General features: G+C 56.6%; 1 protein-coding gene across 1 annotated transcript in view; it reads right to left on the bottom strand.

Annotated features, from left to right (window-relative positions):
• MYOM2 (myomesin 2) overlaps window positions 1–18897 on the bottom strand; it is a 73472-nt gene extending 54575 nt beyond the window's left edge. The window contains exons 1-9 of the mRNA XM_040242865.1: window positions 18794–18897; window positions 13301–13421; window positions 12110–12328; window positions 9129–9291; window positions 8874–9031; window positions 7562–7654; window positions 1837–1925; window positions 1700–1750; window positions 834–998 (exon numbers count right to left, since the gene is read on the bottom strand). Coding sequence (XP_040098799.1) covers window positions 834–998; window positions 1700–1750; window positions 1837–1925; window positions 7562–7654; window positions 8874–9031; window positions 9129–9291; window positions 12110–12328; window positions 13301–13410 — 1048 coding nt within the window. The 5' untranslated portion in view covers window positions 13411–13421; window positions 18794–18897. The remainder of the gene's footprint in view (window positions 1–833; window positions 999–1699; window positions 1751–1836; window positions 1926–7561; window positions 7655–8873; window positions 9032–9128; window positions 9292–12109; window positions 12329–13300; window positions 13422–18793) is intronic.
• Between the last annotated feature and the right edge of the window lie 515 nt (window positions 18898–19412).

Raw genomic sequence — 19412 nt, 5'->3', positions numbered from 1 at the left:
ACACACAGGAGCTCTCACATAGTCACACACTCTGCTCATACACACACGCACACAGGAGCTTTCTCACACATAGACACACACGGGAGCTCACTCACACACATAAGAGCTCACACATAGTCACACAGTCTGCTCAAACACATACACACACACACATACACACACAGGAGTTCTCACACACATATACACACAGGAGCTCACTCACACACATACACACACGGGAGCTCACACACACACGAGTTTGCACATACATATATGCAAACTCACATACGCACACACACACACAGCTGCACAGGGCCGCCTGTGCTGGCGGCAGCATGGGGCAGGGTCCTGGGGCCATGGAGACTGGGGCCAGGCTGCCTGGGTCCCACTCCCCGTCCTGCCAGCTCCCAGAGGCAGGGAGGGGAGGTCAGCAGTTCCTTGCCTCAGCTACCCACCCATAAGGGGTTCACCAGAGTCGCTCCAAAAGTCCTGATGAAATGAACTGGGTTATCAGCCTCAGAAGAGTCGGACACACAGTCAGCTCTAGTGACTGTTCACAACTGCTGTAGCCGAGAAAAAACATATGGAAACAGACTCTCTCTCTCTCCCTCTAATCACAGGAGACCCTCTCTGTGGACCGAGAACAGTCCTGATGCCTCATCTCTTCCAGGCCTGTGAAACACATTCCAGGGAAGGTCAAGGTCACTCCAGGCCCAGGCTCTGCCCAGGCTCTGCCCAGGCTCGCCCACTCTGCCCCCTACAGCTGTCACGGAGGCGGAGACAGAGCCACGTCAGCACCAGGTTCGGAGCTCACATCCACCCGCGAGGCCCAGGAGGAGCCCATGGCCACTTACCATCTCGGTACCACTCAGCCCTGGGCTGCACGCGCTTCAGGTCTGGCGTCACCAGCAGTGTGCACTTGAGAGTCAGGGTCTCACCCTCCCGCCGGAAGGTGACTCCGAATTTCTCAATGAACTGGACGTCAAAGTGCGTGTACGGGATCACGGACGACAGGGGCACTGCACAGAGCAGCGGGCACAGTCACGGCCAGGCCAGCAGGCAGAATGGGTCCCCCACCACCCCGTGGCCTCTGCCTCTAACAGGCGGCAGTGGACGGAATGCCTGTGTCCCCCAGGTCTCGTGTCGGGGAGCTCCTGTGTGACGATACTGGGGGTCTGTGGGTGATGAGGTCATGAGGGTGGGGCCCTGGATGGGACCCATGCCCTCGTAAGAAGAAGACGAGACCAGAGCCCTCTGTCTCCTCTCAGGGAGGATGCAGCATCCCTCACCCACTCGGTGGGCACCTCGACCTGGGACCTCCAGCCTCCGGCACCGGGGGCAGGAAGGGTCTGATGTGCAAGCCCATGTGTGACGTTCATTACGATGTCTGCGTGGACTCAGCCACCTCTGAAGAACCAGAAAACCAGCGTGGAGTCACATCTGGACATTTGTGCCAAAGGAGGAGGGAGAATCAGAGTGTGCGGGCGTGTGTGTTCTGAGCACCGTGTAAGAATAAGGGGTCTAAATCATGCACCAGCCCCAAGATGTGCAGCTCCCATCAAGTTGTAGCACCCTGAGCCCCGGGTCCCTGCAGCAACTGTCAGCCCATGGACCCCAGCCGGGAGAAAGGGCCATTTGGAACACGGTTTTAGAAAACATCTGATGCTTGGAAAATATCTGGACACATTTTTCTGCACAAACAGGGAAATAATCCACTTACATCCAATCGGGAGCCCCACCGAATGGAACGGCTCCTCGTCACCCCGGAACCCTGCAAGACAGCCGGGCGGTCACGGCGGGCGGAGAAAGCGGAGGGGAGGCGGGAGCAGCCCCCACCCACCCCGAGGGCACACTCACTTCTCACCACCACTGCCGCATTGGTGGACACCTGTCCATGCACGTTCGTGGCCACCGCCGAGTAGGTCGCGGTGTCGTCAAAGTCGGCCCTGGGGGAAGAGCCAGATGCGGTCCTGACGGTGCCCTGGGACCGCCCTGCTCGGCCCCGGACGCAAGCACAGCCTTCCTCGAAAGCGGCTCGGGTGACCTGGATCCCTCGTCCGTGAGCAATTTGTTTAAGAACAATGCCAGCTTGTCCTCGGAATGAGGTATTAATTACACACACTATGCCTTGGCTTTGCAGGGAAAAATATGTACTGGCCCTTCCTAAAACCCCGAGTTTCACCCTCGAGGAGGAGCCTGTGTTCCCTCTGGTTCTGTTTTCCTACCTGCTGCGTCCGTGGTTTTGTATTGATATGGGGCAGCTCCAATGGCCTCAGCCTCTGGGAGAATCACCCCCACTCCCTCCCCACCAGCGGGCCCCTGTGTAGACCCCAAAGCACCCAGTGGCGGGTGTAACCAGGGTGCCTGAAGTGAACCTGCCCGAGGCCTTGGGGTCTGAAGAATCACGGGGACGTGTGCTCAGCAAAGGACAGTGACCTGGGCACCACAGACCCCAGTTTATCGGGGAGGGGCTCCTCACCCCATGTCCATCTCACACACGTTGAAGCTTATTTTCTGGATTTGCACTGTCTTCCCACCAGCTTCCCCCAGAAACGTTAGAGTCGAGAGGAGGCGAGGACTTAAACTAAATGCAGACTCTGCTGGTTGGGATTCCCAGGTGGCGCCAGCGGTAAAGAACCCACCTGCCAATGCAGGAGACACCAGAGATACAGGTTCCATCTCTGAGTCGGGAAGATCCCCTGGAGGAGGGCATGGCAGCCCACTCCAGCATTCTTGCCTAAGGAATCCCACGGGCAGAGGAACCTGGTAGCTACAGTCCACGCGGTCACAAAGAGTTGGACACGACTGAAGCAACTTAGCATATACACACTCTGCTGGTCATTTTTCATCAGCTATCTTGCATAAAAGTCTCAAGTGCCAGGCAAGAGAGTCCTGTTACCCTATTAATACGAAGAGAAAGCAGAGTCTCTAAGAAGCCAGGTAAACACACACAAAATCCTGAAATCTGCGGCTTTCTGCCTTCTGCCGCCTCTCCAAGCATGAGCGTCGCACGCACGGTGACAGAAGCACGGAGAACATTCACTCCGGTGTCACGATTACATGCCTCAAGCATGCAGTGACCCAGAGACAAACCGGTCCTTCAGAAGTCCTTTAACTTTATTGCATGTTCTATTCCACCTGGGGCTGAAAATAGTTTCTTTGACCAAAAAGTATACAGTGTCTCCAACAGTAAGTCAGTGTTAGTCGCTCAGTCGTGGCCAACTCTTTGCGACCCCCATGGACTGCAGCCCACCAGGCTCCTCTGTCCAGGAGATTTACCAAGCAAGGATACTGGCGTGGGTTGCCATTTCCTTCTCCACGGGATCTTCCCAACCCAGGGATTGAACCTGGGTCTCCTGCACCGCAGGCAGATTCTTTACCGACAAAAGGAAAGCGTATTTCAGAACACTCAGAGGAACCCTGGCCCACCCCCGCAAGGTTCCAGTCCAGCCCCAGGTGCCAAGCCCACCTGGATAACAGTGTCTCCTGCCGGAGTCTGAGCTCTTCCTCGGTTGATTCACAGAATTAGGACCCGGGGCAGAGCTCCCTAACACACCAGCGGCAACGCAGGTCAAGTAACCTGCCACCACTTGGTGCTTAGCAGGAGGGACCAGGCCGCAGAGAGGGCACCTGGGACCCAGGGTCCTGGTGCGCAGAGGCCTGTGCACCCACTCACACGCACCTATCCAGTACAGAGGCTCCACGGACCGTGTGATGTGGACAGAAGCCCACGCCCCCTGCAAGTGCCCAGACCTGCCGACTCAGTGCAGAGGGCCCCGGGCAGGCACGCCCGCTGAGGGAGCACACGGCGCAAGGCGGAACTCTGGTTACTTTCATCTCTTTCTTCTTAGACATGTCTCTGCAAACGTCTCACCTCCATGAAACACGGTGGGACGTATACAGATGATAAATAAGCACATGGGCATGCGGGGGTGCCCATATGTATTTGTTGGCTCCGGTGCAGGGGTGGGCCGCAGGGAGCCTCGTACACAGCGGCACCGCGCAAAGGGGCAGACAGCAGGGCCAGGGCGTGCAGGACGGAGTGTTCAGAGGGGACCACGCCCCACTTGAAATTTCGTTCACAGGTCACCTGAAGACCCACACGCCTGACCACAGCCAGGGGCCTCCAGTCTTTAAGACTCTGGGGAAGCCCAGAGTCTTAATTCGAGACTGTCAGCAGCCACACACAAGTGATAAAGGGGCAGAGAAGCTTCCTTTCTATCTGGACGACATCCCAGGGCACACAGAGTGGAGGTTCCTTCCATCTCAGTTGTTTCAAACGTCTGTGGGGCACTTTTGCATCCCAAAGCCTCGATCTGAAGTGTTCCCAAAGCCACCCCAGGCGAGAAACCTTATCTATTTTAATTTTTTTTGAGGGGGGAGGTCACTCCAAGTGGCATGTGGAACTTCCGCAGCCAGAGACCAAAGCCGTGCCCCCTGCACTGGAGCCCAGAGTCTTAACCCCTGGATCACCAGGAAGTCCAACGTGGTCCATTTGGTTTTGCTTGACTATTTACTTATTCTCTTGGCTGCGCCAGGTCTCAGCTGCGGCATGTGGGGTCTGTGGCTGTGGCATTCAAAGTCCTAGTTGTGGCACCTGGGATCTATATTCCTGACCAGGGATTGCACCCAGGCTCGCGGCACTGGGAGTGTGGGGTCTCAGCCTCTGGACCACCAGGGAAGTCCCTCGTCTATTTTAAAAGAGGGGCAGACGAGCGTTTAAGCAGGACGTGAATTTCTTCTGGGTCATCGGGGCCCATGTCCTCAAACTCTAAGCGGTGTTGACATGGGATTTAAATTTTCACTCAAAGTAGAATTTGAATATCAACGTCTAAAAATAAAGCGCGAGAAGAGGCCAGCCCTGGAGTCGCCCTACAAGGAGTGGGGCGCGTTGGGGTCAGATTGAAACACAATACGCGATGTTCTGAGCGCCTTTACCAAAACGGCAGCAGCATGGAAATTCTTTGAAGAAACAGAACTCACCCTGTGAGTCCCAAGAGAAAGTCTTATGAGCATGTAAAACCGTGTCAATTACAGCTTCAATTCGAACAGTACCGAAGGGGACGAAGCTTCCTTTTCGGCACTTCAAGAATCTGGCCGCAGCAGCCAAAAAATATTCATAGGAGCAACTGTCACTGGGCAAGAGAAGGCGGGGCTGGCTCCCGGCAGGGCGGCGAGGAGCAGGCACATTCTCCCACACCTACAGGGCACGGATCAGATGATGGCAGCTCAGCAGTTTGGAATGAACAGCTGAGCGCAGCTGCCGTCTGTGGGACCTCCCGGCCCTTCTTCTGGAGAATATGCTCATTTCAGCTGCTAAGAATGTCCCCACATGGGTAAGAATACTGAGAAAAACGTTAGTCTCGGGAATGTGCTTGTCCCCAGTTCCTTGGCTACTTGCAAGCTGACGCCAACACCAAGTCTATCTGAGGATCCCCGGGTATACTGGGGCCTCACTGATTTAGCTCCCCTGGTTCAAAGCTTCTCTTATTCCCGAATCACCATGAAAAGTTGCCGCATGAGGCTGAGTGGGACCTTTTCATACTTAAGAAGAGCTTCCCCAGGGACTCAGATGATAAAGAATCCACCTGCAATGCAGGAGACCCAGGTGTCATCCCTGGGTTGGGAAGATCCCCTGGAGGAGGGAAAGGCAACCCACTCCAGTATTCTTGCTGGAGAATCCCATGGACAGAGGAGCTTGGTGGGCTACAGTCCAGGGGGTCGCACAGAGTCGGACACAACTGATTAACTAACATACACATACTTGAGAAAGGGAATTTCTTTCTCTTTTCAAAATAATGATTAAAATACAGCTTTGAAATGAAGCAGTTGCTCCCTCAAGCTCACCCCAAGCAGGCCCAGGGCACCCCAGGTGAGAAAAGTCACCTCAAATTAAAGCACTCTTCTAAACAGTGGCTGGCCCCTCTCGCTGTTCATAAACTGCATGGCTCACTGCCTGTGGACACTTCCGGAAACTCTAGGACTCGAAGGCGCATGGATGCCCGGCCTCCACAGTCCCTCAGCCGCCCACACCCCAGCGGACATGGGACTGCCTGGCCACTCCATCACACACCCTCCTGCTCCACTCTCGAAACCTTTCCTCACCCCCCGTCCACCTGCCCACACGCCACCACCTGCCCTACGTTCTGGCCAAACTGCCCACCGGCCCTCCTGCCACTCGCAGCGGTGACTCTCGGGGACCCGTCAGACCTGCCCTCCCCCCTGTGCCCGACAACAGCCACGGTCCCAGCAGGATGGCTTCAGGTGGGGGCGGTCGTCTCTGCCCTCCTGCTCTGCGATGCCCACCAACTGCTGCAGCCCCAGGGCAGTGCCCCTCCTGGAAGACCCCATCCCTCTTCCATCACCTGCAGGCCTGGCCCTTAGATGGCTTCCCCCCAAAGACAGGTCCCTTCAGCTCACACCCGCCCCAAGGCCAGGGTGCATGTGTGGATCTGGGTCCCCAGGTCACCCTGACCTGATTCTCCTTTCCTGACATGCACGGCTCACCTCCAGGTGCTAGACCTCCAAGTCAGGAAGCCAGCTTCTGGTTGCTTTATCCCAAGCTCCCAGTGTCGGGCACACAGTAGGTTCTCAGTCAACAGTGCCAGTGGGGGCTCCAGCTGTTCTAAGCAGCCTCAGCTTTACTTCAGAGAAACAAAGTTGTGACTCAACACAGACTTTAATCTTAACTGCAGCCTGTTAGCCTCTGTTCTCATTAACCTGCATAATGTTATGATCTTTTTGTGAAAAATGAAAGCTATGTATTCAGAAAAGCAGAAAGAAAATGAACAGCAGAATTTCACTTTTTGTTAAAAAAAAAAAAATTGAAGTATGCATGGAGGGTGTCGCATAAGAGAAACAGCGGTGCTATAAACGCACCAGAATACTGACCCCAGACGCTGGGAACGGGGTGAACTCCACTATCTTTTACTTATCTGTGTTTATTGCGTACGCGTGCACGCTTAGTCGCTTCAGCCGTGTCTGACTTTGCGACCCCATGGACCGTAGCCCGCCGGGCTCCTCTGCCCACAGATTTGCCAGCAAGAGCTCCGGGGCGGGCTGCCCTGTACTCCTCCAGGGGATCTTCCCAACTCAGGGACCAAACCTGAGCCTGTTAGGTCTCCTGCACTGGCAGGTGGATTCTTTACCACCAGCACCACCTGGGAAGCCCACCTGTATTTATTACATTTCCAATTTGTTGTGAGAAAAAAAAAAAAAAAGTCACATTTCCTTGAAGAGTGGAGCTTAGGAATTGTGGCCCAAACCTCGGAGAAGATTCAGCCTGGCTGGTGGGCAGGCATGAAGGCGTCTCAGGTTTCCCCGTGGCCTCACACCTGGACTGGCTGCCGTCGTCCTTCAATAGACCGTCTAAACCACCTAATCCCTTTGTGTCCAAAGCAGAAGCCTGGGCAGAGCTCGGGTCCACACCCTTCAGCTGCCACCAGGAAGATGGAGGGACACTTGTGTCTCCCGCCAATAGTTAACTCGGAAGCTCCAGGAGCGCCGTGTGGAACGTGGAGTGAGCTGGCCTCTGCTCCCGTGTTTGGGGCCTGACCACCTGGGCAGGCGTCTGGGCACTTACCTGTTGATCTCCAGTGTGTGCACGCCGTACTTGCTGTCAATTCTGTACTTGCCCGGCTCCCCAGCCTGGCAGATCAAGCTGCCGTCTTTATACCTGAACAAGGGAAGCACCTGAGTGTAAAGGCAGGTGGAAGTTTGGCGCGTGTCCCGACCTTGCTCGTTTTCCATCCCTGCCCACGCCTGGCCCCACACTCACACACACATACAGGCATCATCTCCCTGCTTCTGCCTGAGTCACCGCTCACATCTCAGGTGGATGGGCAAGGGGAGCAGCTTCAAGAAAGGTCCAGCAACCCCCCCGAACTGTTTAAGAGGGGGCGGCTCTCACTAGACTTGGACGGCCTGGGCAACCTTCAACCTGCAACAGAGCATGGGCCAAGGTCCCCTGGAACTTGCTAGAAACTCAGGATACGTCATTCCAAGAAAAAAATGTAGCCTAGGTTGGTCAGGCCCTGGTACAGCCTCTGGAAGCCACAGGGTCACCGGGACTCACGTGGAGAGACCCAGCCACTCTGGTCTCCCTGGGAGGAGGCTGGACAAGTGGTCCCCCAGGACCACAGGATCACGGCTCCCCAAGACCAAGGGCAGGCAGCTCCCAGTCTCCCTAGCCCTCCTATCCAGAAGCCAGAGGAGCCAGGTGACACTTGTCTCCTCTGCTGCCAAGAGACCCAACCCGGGACACGAGCAAAACATCTTCTGTGGCCAGACAGACCCCAGGGACCCGGCATGAGCAAGTGGGAAGGAAATGGACAGATATGTCAGCTTAGCAATGCACATCAAAGCCAAGTGTCAATGGGCTTAGAGACTTCATCTGTCAGTATCTCAAGGCTCCAGAAAACCTGCCCTCTGGTTCCAGGGCCTTGGAGTTTAGCGTCTCCAATCACGGGAGTAAAAGCAGAATCGTGGGTGTCAACGCTGGTCATTTCAGGGAACCTGGTTTTATTTTACTTTATTGTATTTTCCCGGCTGCATTGTGCTGCTTGCAGGATCTTAGTTCCTCGACTCGGACTGGAACCCCAGGCTGCCACAGCAAGAGCTCAGAGTCCTGACCAGGGGACCTCCAGGGAATTCCCGGGTTTTACATAACTGTCCTCTGGATAATCAGCTGGCTCAATTGCAGTGAAATGAAACCGCCTGCCCAGGCCCCCGGGCGCATTTACGGCTGCCTTTCCCAGTGGGTCTTGTGTGTGTTGTTCCCTGGAGCGGGTGCCGGGTTCCCTACACGCGGGCCTTCTCCATCCACCCAGGTAAGCAGAAGGCTGCAGAGCCTTCAGAGGGGAGCAGCCGGGCCCCCGCCAAGGGCGCCCACTCACCACTGCACCACGGGGGTGGGAAACCCCTGCACCGTGAAGCACAGCTTGACTGACATCCGCTCCCAGACGGTGTGCGAGCGCAGCCGCACCAGGATCTCGGGCGCCCGGCTTATTCGCTCCTCAAATGAGTGCCGCTCCCAGGCCAGCCTGTCGTCCACCTGTCCGGGGCGCGGCATGATCAGGGCACTGGGGGGCGCCCCAGGCCCGGAGCACCCCACCGCCCCCGGACGCCCCCAGTGCGCGCGCCTACCGTACCGCATGGTGCAGGCCGTGTCTGCCTGCATGCTGCAGGGCCAGCCTGTCCAGCTGGTCCCGGGCGTGGGTGCGGGCCACGTGCACGTCCTCCTCCAGCTGGGCCAGCTCACTCAGGTAGCGCTCCCGCTTAGCCTCCCCGTAGGCAGCCACCATCGACTGGTACCTGCGCGAGCCGTGGAGAAGGGGACGCGCTTACCACGGGCGGGGCCAGACCCCGCCTCCCCAGGATCTCCTGGGGAGCAGAGCTTGTTCCAAGAGCTCCCCTTCGCTTGTTCCGCGAGCCTGGCGTCACACAAAACCCACTCGTCTCCACCCAAGGTTGCCATGTCTGAGTGAATTTCAGACCCAGGTAAAGCCTTCTGAACTAGCAAATTCAGAGTGAAATAGTCTGTATTCCAGAGCACGCAGTCGGCAGCTTCTTGGTCTGTAAGGGCGGAGAAGTGAGGGGCCCACTACTGCCGAGGGCCGCCTCCTGTGGGCCCACGGATGACCCCTGACATCCCTGCCCAGCGGACGTCCAGGCTCCAGACCGCTCCGCACACCCTGATCCTGGCTGCCCGGCTCCCCTTCACTCCCGGAGACTCGCCCACGCAAGTGGCTCTGCGGGTCTGTGCTGGAGACAGCCGGGGCCTGCTAAGCGGGCTCCCAGAAATGGAGCCTTCTTGTCTGCAGGGACCCCACGAAGTGACAGTCACAGCAGTGACGGCTCTCTGCACGTGCCGCAGACTGTCCTGACAAGACTGAAGGATCGGAAGTCCCACCTTGACCTGTGTACAAACTATGAGTATGGGGCTTGTTGATGGCACCACCAGCCCCTAGTGATTTATAATTGAACTGGAATTGCCCTTCGCCCCAAACACCCTCACTCAGGACACTGACGAAGTGTCCCTGCTGGTCCCTGTCCAGGAGGCCAGGATCCCACCCTCCTGTGCCGAGTAATGTCAGTGTCCGAGCTTCTGCCCTAACGACACACCCCTTGGACGGCTGTGCGAGACTGGGAGGCCCACTTTGCCCAGGACAGACAGACAGGCATCAAAGGGACACTGCTAATCAGCTGTATCTTTCGGGAGGACACACCCAGACCCTTCAGAGCACACTGGTGCCGCGTGGGCTTTTATCTCACAGGAAGATCTCACAGCTTAACTCACACTGATGGAGCCACAATTTCGTCTTTCACCAAAGACTGATTTGTCCTGTAGATTAAACTCCTGTCTGCCACAGGACGTAAGGAATAAATATGTGCTTTCAGAAACGCTTGAGGCCAGCAAGAGTAGTAAATCATCACCAGGACTGGAATTCATCTAACTCCTCAAATCCCCCTACACCCGCTCCCCTCTGTGGCCAGGACAGAGCGGGAATTGCTACAAAATCTCCATGAATCTGCTCTGCTCACCAAAACCTCCAGTTGTACTCAGGCTCCCTTTGAAGGAAGGAAAGACCTTGTAGGATCTTTCACGCGAGAGATGTGCACACGGGCTGTGAGAGTAAAACCCTGTGAAGGTCCTAAAAGCAGCCCCCAAAGCCTGGGTGCTGGGCTCCGTGGAGTGTGGGCACAGCCGAGCCCTGTCCACACTGCAGCCGCTCAGAGCTCAGACGGACTGACTTTCACCCTGAGCTCCAGGGACACAGTAAGGCTATAATCAGTCACTGAGAATCAAAATACATTCTTGAGTCAGACTTGCTACTGCAAGAGAGGAGCTTCAAATGTTTTAGGAAAACTTCCAACAGCCAGAACTGTCACAAAAGTCATTTTTTGAAACCACATGGGTCACAGTAACCGACTCCCTAACTGTTCAAATCAATACCAGTTTACTTTCCTCATCCATTTCACCTCAGGAAACTGAGGAATGGGAACTTATGGGACAAGATCACGCCAAGTTATTAATATAACTGATGGTTCAAATAAAGATAAAGTGATAAGGCTCTGGTCTTGTCACTTGCTGTGCCAAAACTTTAAGTAGAGGAGAACTCTTTCTGCAAAAATCCAACACATAAAAACCCAATTTCTTAATGTACACATTTTGAATTGATTCTTTGACAAAATAAGTCTTCACTTGACAATAAAATTAATTTACAGGACAACATTCCCATAAGGCATTAAAGATAATTCAAATTTTCAAAAATAAAGGCTAATCTTTTCAGCTATACAGTATTTTCATTAAACAGATTCCTTAGTCATACTGCAACTTTCAGGCTGAAACACGTTGACCTAAATCCCATTTTTCCTTCTGGTTTTGAGTGTTTTAGAGTTATAGGGAGAAATTTCTAGAAATAAGTAGAAGGTGAGGAGGAAAAATAGAACAGATACAAAGCATTCTCAAGATGCATAAGCACTCTGTTCTTAGAAGATTCGAGTAAGCTGACCACCGGCTTCTTGTGATCTGGGATAATTTTAAGCCCGGCATTCTCAGTCGCCCGCCCCATTCCAGCAGCTTCTCCCTGTGAGCTGAGCCAGTAGGAATGTGAAGCATGAGGGTCCACAGACCCCTCCCTGCAGCTCCGTGTCCACACGGACAGCCAGCTGGCATCCTGGCCCCTCTCTGGAAGGTCCCCTGCTTGAGCGCAGGCCTCACAGCTGGTCAGTAGCCTGAGAGGTTGTTGATGGAAATTTGAAAACTCCATTCACACCTTTAGGTCTCGATGTTTCCAAGTGTGGCAGCCATGTTCCCTGGGTGGGGAAGTGCGTTTAGCAGGGAGGGGACAGAGGCCTGAGGCCAGCCCAGCTCTGTCACAGGGAAGTGGATGTGGGTCCCCTGGGCCACAGCGCTCCCCTCTGCCCGAGGGTGCAGAAAAGCCACCTCGGTCGCTTCCTTGCAGGGACCAGTGGAGACGAAGCGGGTACAGAGCAAGATGGGCCAAAAGCAGCCGCTCGTGGCTTTTGCTGCAACAGGAGCCCCCCAGCTCTGCCCCCGCTCTCTGACCACATAGCCCCCGGTCCCGGGCCAGGGCACCGAGTGTGGCCGTGGCGGGTTGGGGGTTACCTGCGCTTCCTCTCCTGTGCCTCCTCTTCCAGCGCACTGCTCATCCTCTTGGCGCACAGCCGGCAGGTGGTCCTCCCCAGGGTGGTCTCCCCCAAGGTCGTCTCCCCCAGGGTGGTCTCCCCAAGGGTGGTCTCTCCCAGCGCCGCCCGGCTGGACTCCCTCTGCGAGGACGACTTCCGAGTGACCGATCTCTGCAAAGACGACTGGGCAGAAGCGCGCCTTGGTGCAGGGGAGAAGCGCAAACGTGTAGTTACAAACAGCATCGCTCTTTCCATACCCCCAGCCTCTCCTCAGAATGTACGGGCATCCACGCCTGTGGGCACGCATGTGTGTACACACCTACCTGCTCGCACACGCAAACACACACCACCCGGTGTGTGACCTCCGCCCCGTCTGCCTGTGCCCACCCCCAGAAGCGCCCCCTCTCCCCAGACTCAGCTCCCTGCCACCCCCGCCCGCCCTCTGGGGCCAGCAGGTGCCCGCCAGGCCCTTCTGGCCTGAGGCCACAGTGATGTCTATCTTAAGAGATTTGAAGCTCCCCAAGGCTGAGGGGAGGGGCAGCGAATGTTTGGCTCTGTTTGTCCCTGAGATGGCAGCCGACCACAAGGGCCACGGGCAGCTCTAAATATAGGGGCTGCAGAGCTGAGGCCAGAGCCAGTGGCAGCGTCCATCTCCTAAATTACCACCGCAGGAGCTCACTGATGAAGCTGCAGCCTGACACCAGCCCATCAGACAGAGAGCAGTCTACCTGCTGCTACCTTTGTCCTTAACGTAGCTGCATGCTCTCTGAGATCAGCTTCCATCCAATCGTCCCTTTGCCCCTACACACCTCGGTCCCACAGTCATTCCGTTCCACGGATTTCCTCCTCATGGTCCTTGCTTCTGGGTGAGATTTTAGATTCTAGTTCTGGAAGGCGTGTGAAGAAAGATCCCTGCCTCATGAGCTAAACCCGGGGCTCAGAGCCAATCTGAGAGGACCTGCTGGGACCTGCCCGGATGCCATGCAGCAGCCCCAAACCTTTCTGTGCAGCTGGGTCAGCCACTTTCCCTCTCTGCTCCGGACATGAGCATCGGGGATCACAGCCGTCCCTGAACCCCCAAACCAGTTCATCTCTGGGCTTTAGGAAGCCTCCAAGGTCAGACACAGCTCATACCCGAGGTCGGCCGCCTCATCAGTGACTTTCGACTTACTTCTTTTTCGCCGTGTATTCATCCAGAAGGTACCTTGTTTGGATGTTGCGGTACGACTGGTCAAAGTGCTTGTGTCTCTTTTGGTAGAAGGGCACAGCGACGAGAGACATCTTGGCGACTCCTGCAGAAAAGAGCAACAGGCAGAGCTGAGGCCCTGCATTTCCACTGACCAGGCTGCTGCAATTCCTACACGAAAGTCAACTCCAGCTAACTAAACCCTTCCTAAAAGGAAAGAAGGGAACAAAAGGAAGATTCTATAAGAGGAAATAGTGTTGGACACCTATTAAGTCCCCTGGCACCTGACTGCCTTTCTTGTTTGAGTCCATAAAAAATCAGAAGACTGAGCTACACTTTCCACTTAATTAATAAATTCACCCAGTGTCTACAGACGACCTAGTTTGTTCAAGCAACATGGAAAACAATGCGAGTGATAAGGATAAAAATAACTGAAGCACAGGTCAAAGAAGTACACAGACGCTTAGAACCCGCACGAGGAGGAGACAAAGCAGAGAGAGGCACGAAACCCTCCGGGACGTGGGGTGGTTGCGGGAGTGGGCCACGTGGCCCCGGAGCGCGGCAGCCAGCGGCCACCAAGAAGGCGCCGTTTGAGAGGAGCCTCTCTGGGTGGGGAGGTGACGGTGGCCGCAGGGCAGGTAAAGGCGAGGCAGGACACAGGGTCGTAGGGTCCCAACAAGAGAGCTTTCATTCTGCAAAGACCACAGCCACATGTGGTGCATTCAGCACCTGTGCAGGGGCTGAAGCCACTCCTGACTGAAGGAGCCTTGAGAAAGTATTGTGTCTCCAGGACGGCCCAGCCCACTCATGGGCAACCTGTCAGCTCACTTCATGGGGGGAGCAGGCCTGGGGACGGAGCCCAGCTCAAAGCCTGCAGGGTGCAGGAAAGTGAGCGTGTTTCAGCTAAATTCTCCCCAAGCAAGAAGTCTGCTAGAGCAGCGGTCCCCAACCTTTTTGACGCCAGGGACCAGTTTTGAAGAGGACAGTTTTCCCACAGACTGGAGGGGGCAGGGTGGGGATGATCCAAGTGCATTAGATCTATTGTGCACCTTATACCTACGATCAGCTCCTCAGATTATCAAGCGTTAGATCCCAGGCACAGGGGCCCCCTGCAGCGGGAATGTGGGGGTCTGAGGTGGGGCGTGTGAGCGGCGTATGCTGCATGTGCCGGCCAAGCCGGTAGCCCCCAGCTTCCCAGCTGCCTGCCTCTCTGAGGGGCGCAGACAGCGTCCCCCAGGCCCTGTGGTTGCTGGCCTCCAGACAGAGGGGCTCAAGGACCCCCCGAACCCCAGTCCACTCTCATCTTCTGTGTTCAGACTGGAGTGATCTGGCCCAGAGCACAGCCCATAGGACAGGGTGAAAGGCGCGGGGCAAGCGTGGGGTCCTGCCTGCGGCAGGCCCCCCACTCTGCACCGCCACCCACAGTCCTGAGTGGAGGCGAGGAAGCATTCCAAACACTGGTCTGTTACTCGTCTGGGACTCAAGCAGGTCCCTTTAGACTGTGATCTCCCAGAATCGCGGAACTGCAGAGCTTGGAAAGGTCCTTGGGGGTTAGCCAAGCTCCTGCCCTTGGGGGAGGATGGGAAGGCGCCCCCATGGCCAGAGAAGGGCATGATTTCCCAAAAGCAAACAGAAACGCCCTGTGTGCACACAGAAGACCCGGTCCAGATGCCACCAGACTGCTCTTCCTGGACCTTTTATACTTTTCTACACTAACTCATCTCCAAATTCCCTCCTGAAGGCCAGCTAGTCAACCAACCACCACGGATCCCTGGGGTACGGCAGGTGGCACGTGGCGTACGTCTGACTGTAAACACACAACGGAAACTTCCCCCTAAGGGAGCCGATGCAGACGCAGCTGCTCCATCCCACCCAGCTCTGAAAGAGGTGTCGTGAAGCTGAGGTCAAGTGCGCGGATTCCAACACCTGCAGCCCTGGGAGGGACCCGACCCTTTAGCACTCGGCGTGGCCTTGGCGCTCTTGTTCTCTCTCTAACCCGGACCTCCGGCTGAACGTGCACGCTCCTCAAGGAGGAACGCACACGGACACCAGTGGCCATCTGTGCCTGGCACACTAGTGTCCGTTGTCATCGAGCTTAATTCTGTAGGCAGGACGGGGCATCTGGAAGCACTCGCTTATCATTTTAATATCTGCAGTCCCTCAGCGGCATCCCTGGGATTTTCCAAGTTTCCAGGGAATGACTCAGAGCGAATCTTCAGGGAAAGTTTCCCCTCTAATAAGGCACACATTCCATCTCTGGAAACAGGTTGCTGAGTGCATGTGTTGGGGGCCAGGGGTCACCACTTGGAGCCAGCTTTATCTCCAAGACGCCTTCTCCCATCGACCGTGCACTCGTGGGGAAGAGTCCTGCGGCAGAGAGGGCCAGGACGCCCTGCAGCTGCTGCTGCACCGGCGTCCTGCCCCAGCGTGATATGCACGTCTCTGCCGAGCCACCCGTCAAATCTTGCGCCTTTCTTGGCAGAGGGAAGAGTCCAAAAATGGCCAAGGTGATGGGGAGAATAAGCTGTCAGGATGTGTTCAGAGTGTGGCAGCTAGCGCCCCAAAGAGGCAGCCGCCCTGTGGCGGGACCCCGGTCCTGTTCAGAGCCAGCGCCCTGCGGGTTCTACGTGCAGTGAGTGCCCGGCTTGTGCTGGGCTGACGGGTGGCTGGCAAGCCCACCCTCTCCTGCTGTGGGCGAGCCCTCTTCGGTGATGGGGACACAGGCTGCAGTGGAGTGCTTGCCCTTCCCCTGCTCTGACTGTGGACTTGCCGGAGATTCGTCCCCCAGGACATTGGGGGCCCGGCGATACCCAGCCCCCAGCCCACGCGCTTCCCCACTCACTGAGTAGACATCCTGCCCAGAGATCCAGGAGACTGCCCTGCATCCACCCCGCCTACAGCGGGTGCACCTGCCCGTGCCAGCCAAGCCTGGACCCCGGCCTGTTGCATCTGGAGGATGCTGAGGCCTTGGGGATGCCTGCTCCCGGCTGGCAGCGAACTCCTAACTTTGTGCCTGCAACCAGTGCCGGCGGGACTGCCACACAGCCAGAGCCCATGCCAGGCCCTGCGCGGGCACTGCTCGGTGGGCCTCGGGCTCTAGAACCTGCCCAACCGTGCCCGTCCCTGCCTGCCCAGGGCCTGTAGACAGGGGGAGGATGCTCGTGGAAACAAGCCTGCAGGCCCAGCGCCTGCTCCAGAGTTGTGGCCCCGGGGTCTCAGGGGACCATGGGGACACAGCCAGCTGCCCTCTGGGGATCCCCCAAGAGGAAGGGGTGATGGGCTGTCTGCACAGACCTCCCTCCGCTTTCTCCTCTTTAGGAAAACAATCCCTGCACTGACCCCTCAGCCGCCCCCACACAGCCTAGGGGAGTGAGTCCCAGGAGAGGAGGCACTGGGGCCAGATTCCAGCTCTAACCCCACCACCCACCCGGGTCAGCATCCTTCATGGAGAACAGAGGGGCTGGAGGAGGGGGCAAAGGACATTGGGCACACCAGCGGGCCCCGGCTCTGTGACCGCCAGAGACAACTCCCCACTCTGACCACTGACCGTCCTCCATACCGAAGGCACACAGTCAACCAGTCAACCGTGGTCAAAGCACACGGGGTTCACTGTTTTCAACTGTGAGTGAATTTACACAACTCAAGCTGTGTGCTCTCCTTCTCTCCCGGTTTGAGTCGCAACCTTTCCTGCAAGGAAGCCATCTCAGGTGATGAAAATAAGCCGCCTGCTCCTGGGCTCCCGGCAGCAGAGCCGAGCTTCCGTCTGACCTGGAGCCGCCATCCTCCACCCACGGGTGTTCCTGACACATTTGGGGATCGTGACCCTGAAATGAAACACGAGCGTCCTCGGGCATAGGGATGTGCCTCCGTGAAAGGCTCCACCCTGGTCCCGTCCCATGAGGACAGACTGGAGTCATCACCCATGTCCCTAGAAGGACTTTAATCTGTGTAAAAGAAAGTGTAGTAAAAGAAAGTGTGGTTTGTGCAGCTAGAGTGGTCAGAGTCCACGAGCACAGCAGGTGAGAGCGCCTCCAGAGAAGCAGAGCACAAAGCCGCCCCCACCCCGTGGAGCCAGCCCCCACCGCGGGTTCCCAAGACACGGGCTGCTTTCCCTGAGGCTTTCCAAGCTACTCAGCCCAGAAGTCAGTGTAACAGCAGAGCACAGAGTAGCCCTTCAAATCCTCACCCCCCAACGCAGCCTGACGCCTAATGTCTGGCAGCCAGATTTTCAAGTGTTCCCCAAATAGCCGCTGAGCCCCGGGACTGAATGTCTTAGCAGTTCCCTCCTTGCTGCTGCAGTCCCCGGGAGCTGGTCCACACCGCCCTGGCGCTTAAGCAGGATCAAATTAGATGGAGAAACAGGATAAGGCGCTGCTTCCTGGACAGGAGCACTGCCCTCTCCAGCAGCCCAGCGGCCTGCCGCAGTTTTCACAAACGGCGAGAACTAGAAACAAAGGAGATTATCCGGAGATTTCATCCCACAAACTTTACCCACTGGTTTCCTTGTCTCCATAAGAACACGCGGGCCAAATTCCCTAGTTCAGCGTGAGCTTCACACAGATGCCCTGCGCATATGATCCAGCCTCAGCCTAGGACAGAACTCTAAATAAGCTTTGCCTCGAGTGCTCTTGGAAGCCTGTGTTACTGCTGTATTCATCAGGGCAGGACCTTAGATCAGGAGGTGGGAGGGAGATCAGCATTTCTGGGTTTCTTTGGTGGCACCGTGCGGCATGCAGGGTCCTCCTCGGCCAGGACCAGGGCTCGAGCCTGTGTCCTCCCGTGGGATTCCAACCACTGAGCCCGCACCTTCCTGCCTCATTGCTCCCCCGCCCCCACACCCCAGACCTCCTGGGTGCAGGCTTCCAACCCCACTGCCTTCCTCTGGGGCAGCATTTCAAGAGCATGACCAGCACTCCGACTCTCTCAGGGGAACCGAGGGGGAATCGTGCAGGCTCATAACGCACGGAAGAGCACGGGGAGCAGCCCTCTGCTGTGATGGGAGCTCTTCGAAACAGTGACGAGAAGCACGGAGCTGTCCCCTCCCGAGACGCTGCAGTCCGGGTCAGAGCTCAGTGGCCCTGGGTTCTGTTTTTCTCTTAAGAAAATATTCAGCTTTATTTCACACCACTTCAAATCTGCCCTCTCCTGCCAGAGGCTCTCATTTCTGAGGCTCCAGAAAGTTGCAGACATCCATCAACCGACTGGGGAACCTAGAGATGCTGCAAAATCCAGGCTAAAGTGCGAGGGCTGGGACGGGCTCAGAAGCACCTAACAGCACAGAAAGTTTCAAATCCTGGCACAGAAACTCAAAGTTTGACTCCAACTCTTGGCTGACGTTTGTCTGCGCCGAGTAGACTGCTCTGGTTCCCCTTTCTTCCCCCGACACCCACTGGGAGTTTGAGTGCGGTCAGCTCCTACCCACGCCTCAGTCCTCCCCGCCCAGCCTCCTGCGAGCAGAGGAGAGAAGAGGGGACTCACCGCAGGAGAGGCTGGCCGAGGGGAGAGGGCTCACAGGGCCGCAGGGTCTGCTGGGGCAGCTAAGCACGGCTGCCTCCTGACACCCGGCCACGGGCCATTTATGGCCGAGGAGATGCTATTTATAGACCCCGGGACGCCTGGCCCCACGGGGCTACCTGTGTCGTAAATCGTTAGCCTGATCTCAGGAGGGAAAAAGTCCAATTCAAGTTGGAAAAATGGAAACTCTGAGAGCATCCACTCGCACTCAACAGGTGCGCTTTCACACTCAGGAAACTGAGGCAACTGGCCCAGAAAAGGAGCGTGGGCCCGACCCCCTGCCCTCCCGCCCTCCCCAACCAGCTTCCCTCTGCACGGGCGTCCACAGACCTACTTCCAGCACTTTTGAGCTAAAGTCTCCCTGGTTCATGAATGGACACCCCTAGACAGCTCTCTCACAGAGAGTGAACTGCAGTGAACACTGAACCGTTGGGGCTCCAAACCCCGAGAGGGCTCTGAGCTGTGGGTGCAGGGAGGTGGCCTTGGGGGGGGGGGGGGGGGGGGGCGGGCACGGGAGGTTCTGGCTGGGTTTTTAAGTTTATTTCAGAGACGACTCTGGCTGGGAGTTTCACCCCAGGTTTCA

This window comes from Oryx dammah, unplaced genomic scaffold (assembly GCF_014754425.2).
Source record: "Oryx dammah isolate SB20612 unplaced genomic scaffold, SCBI_Odam_1.1 HiC_scaffold_7, whole genome shotgun sequence".
In the NCBI taxonomy this organism is placed as follows: Eukaryota; Metazoa; Chordata; class Mammalia; order Artiodactyla; family Bovidae; genus Oryx; species Oryx dammah.
Note: the sequence above shows the minus strand (reverse complement) of the source record. Positions and strands in the feature narration are given on the sequence as shown.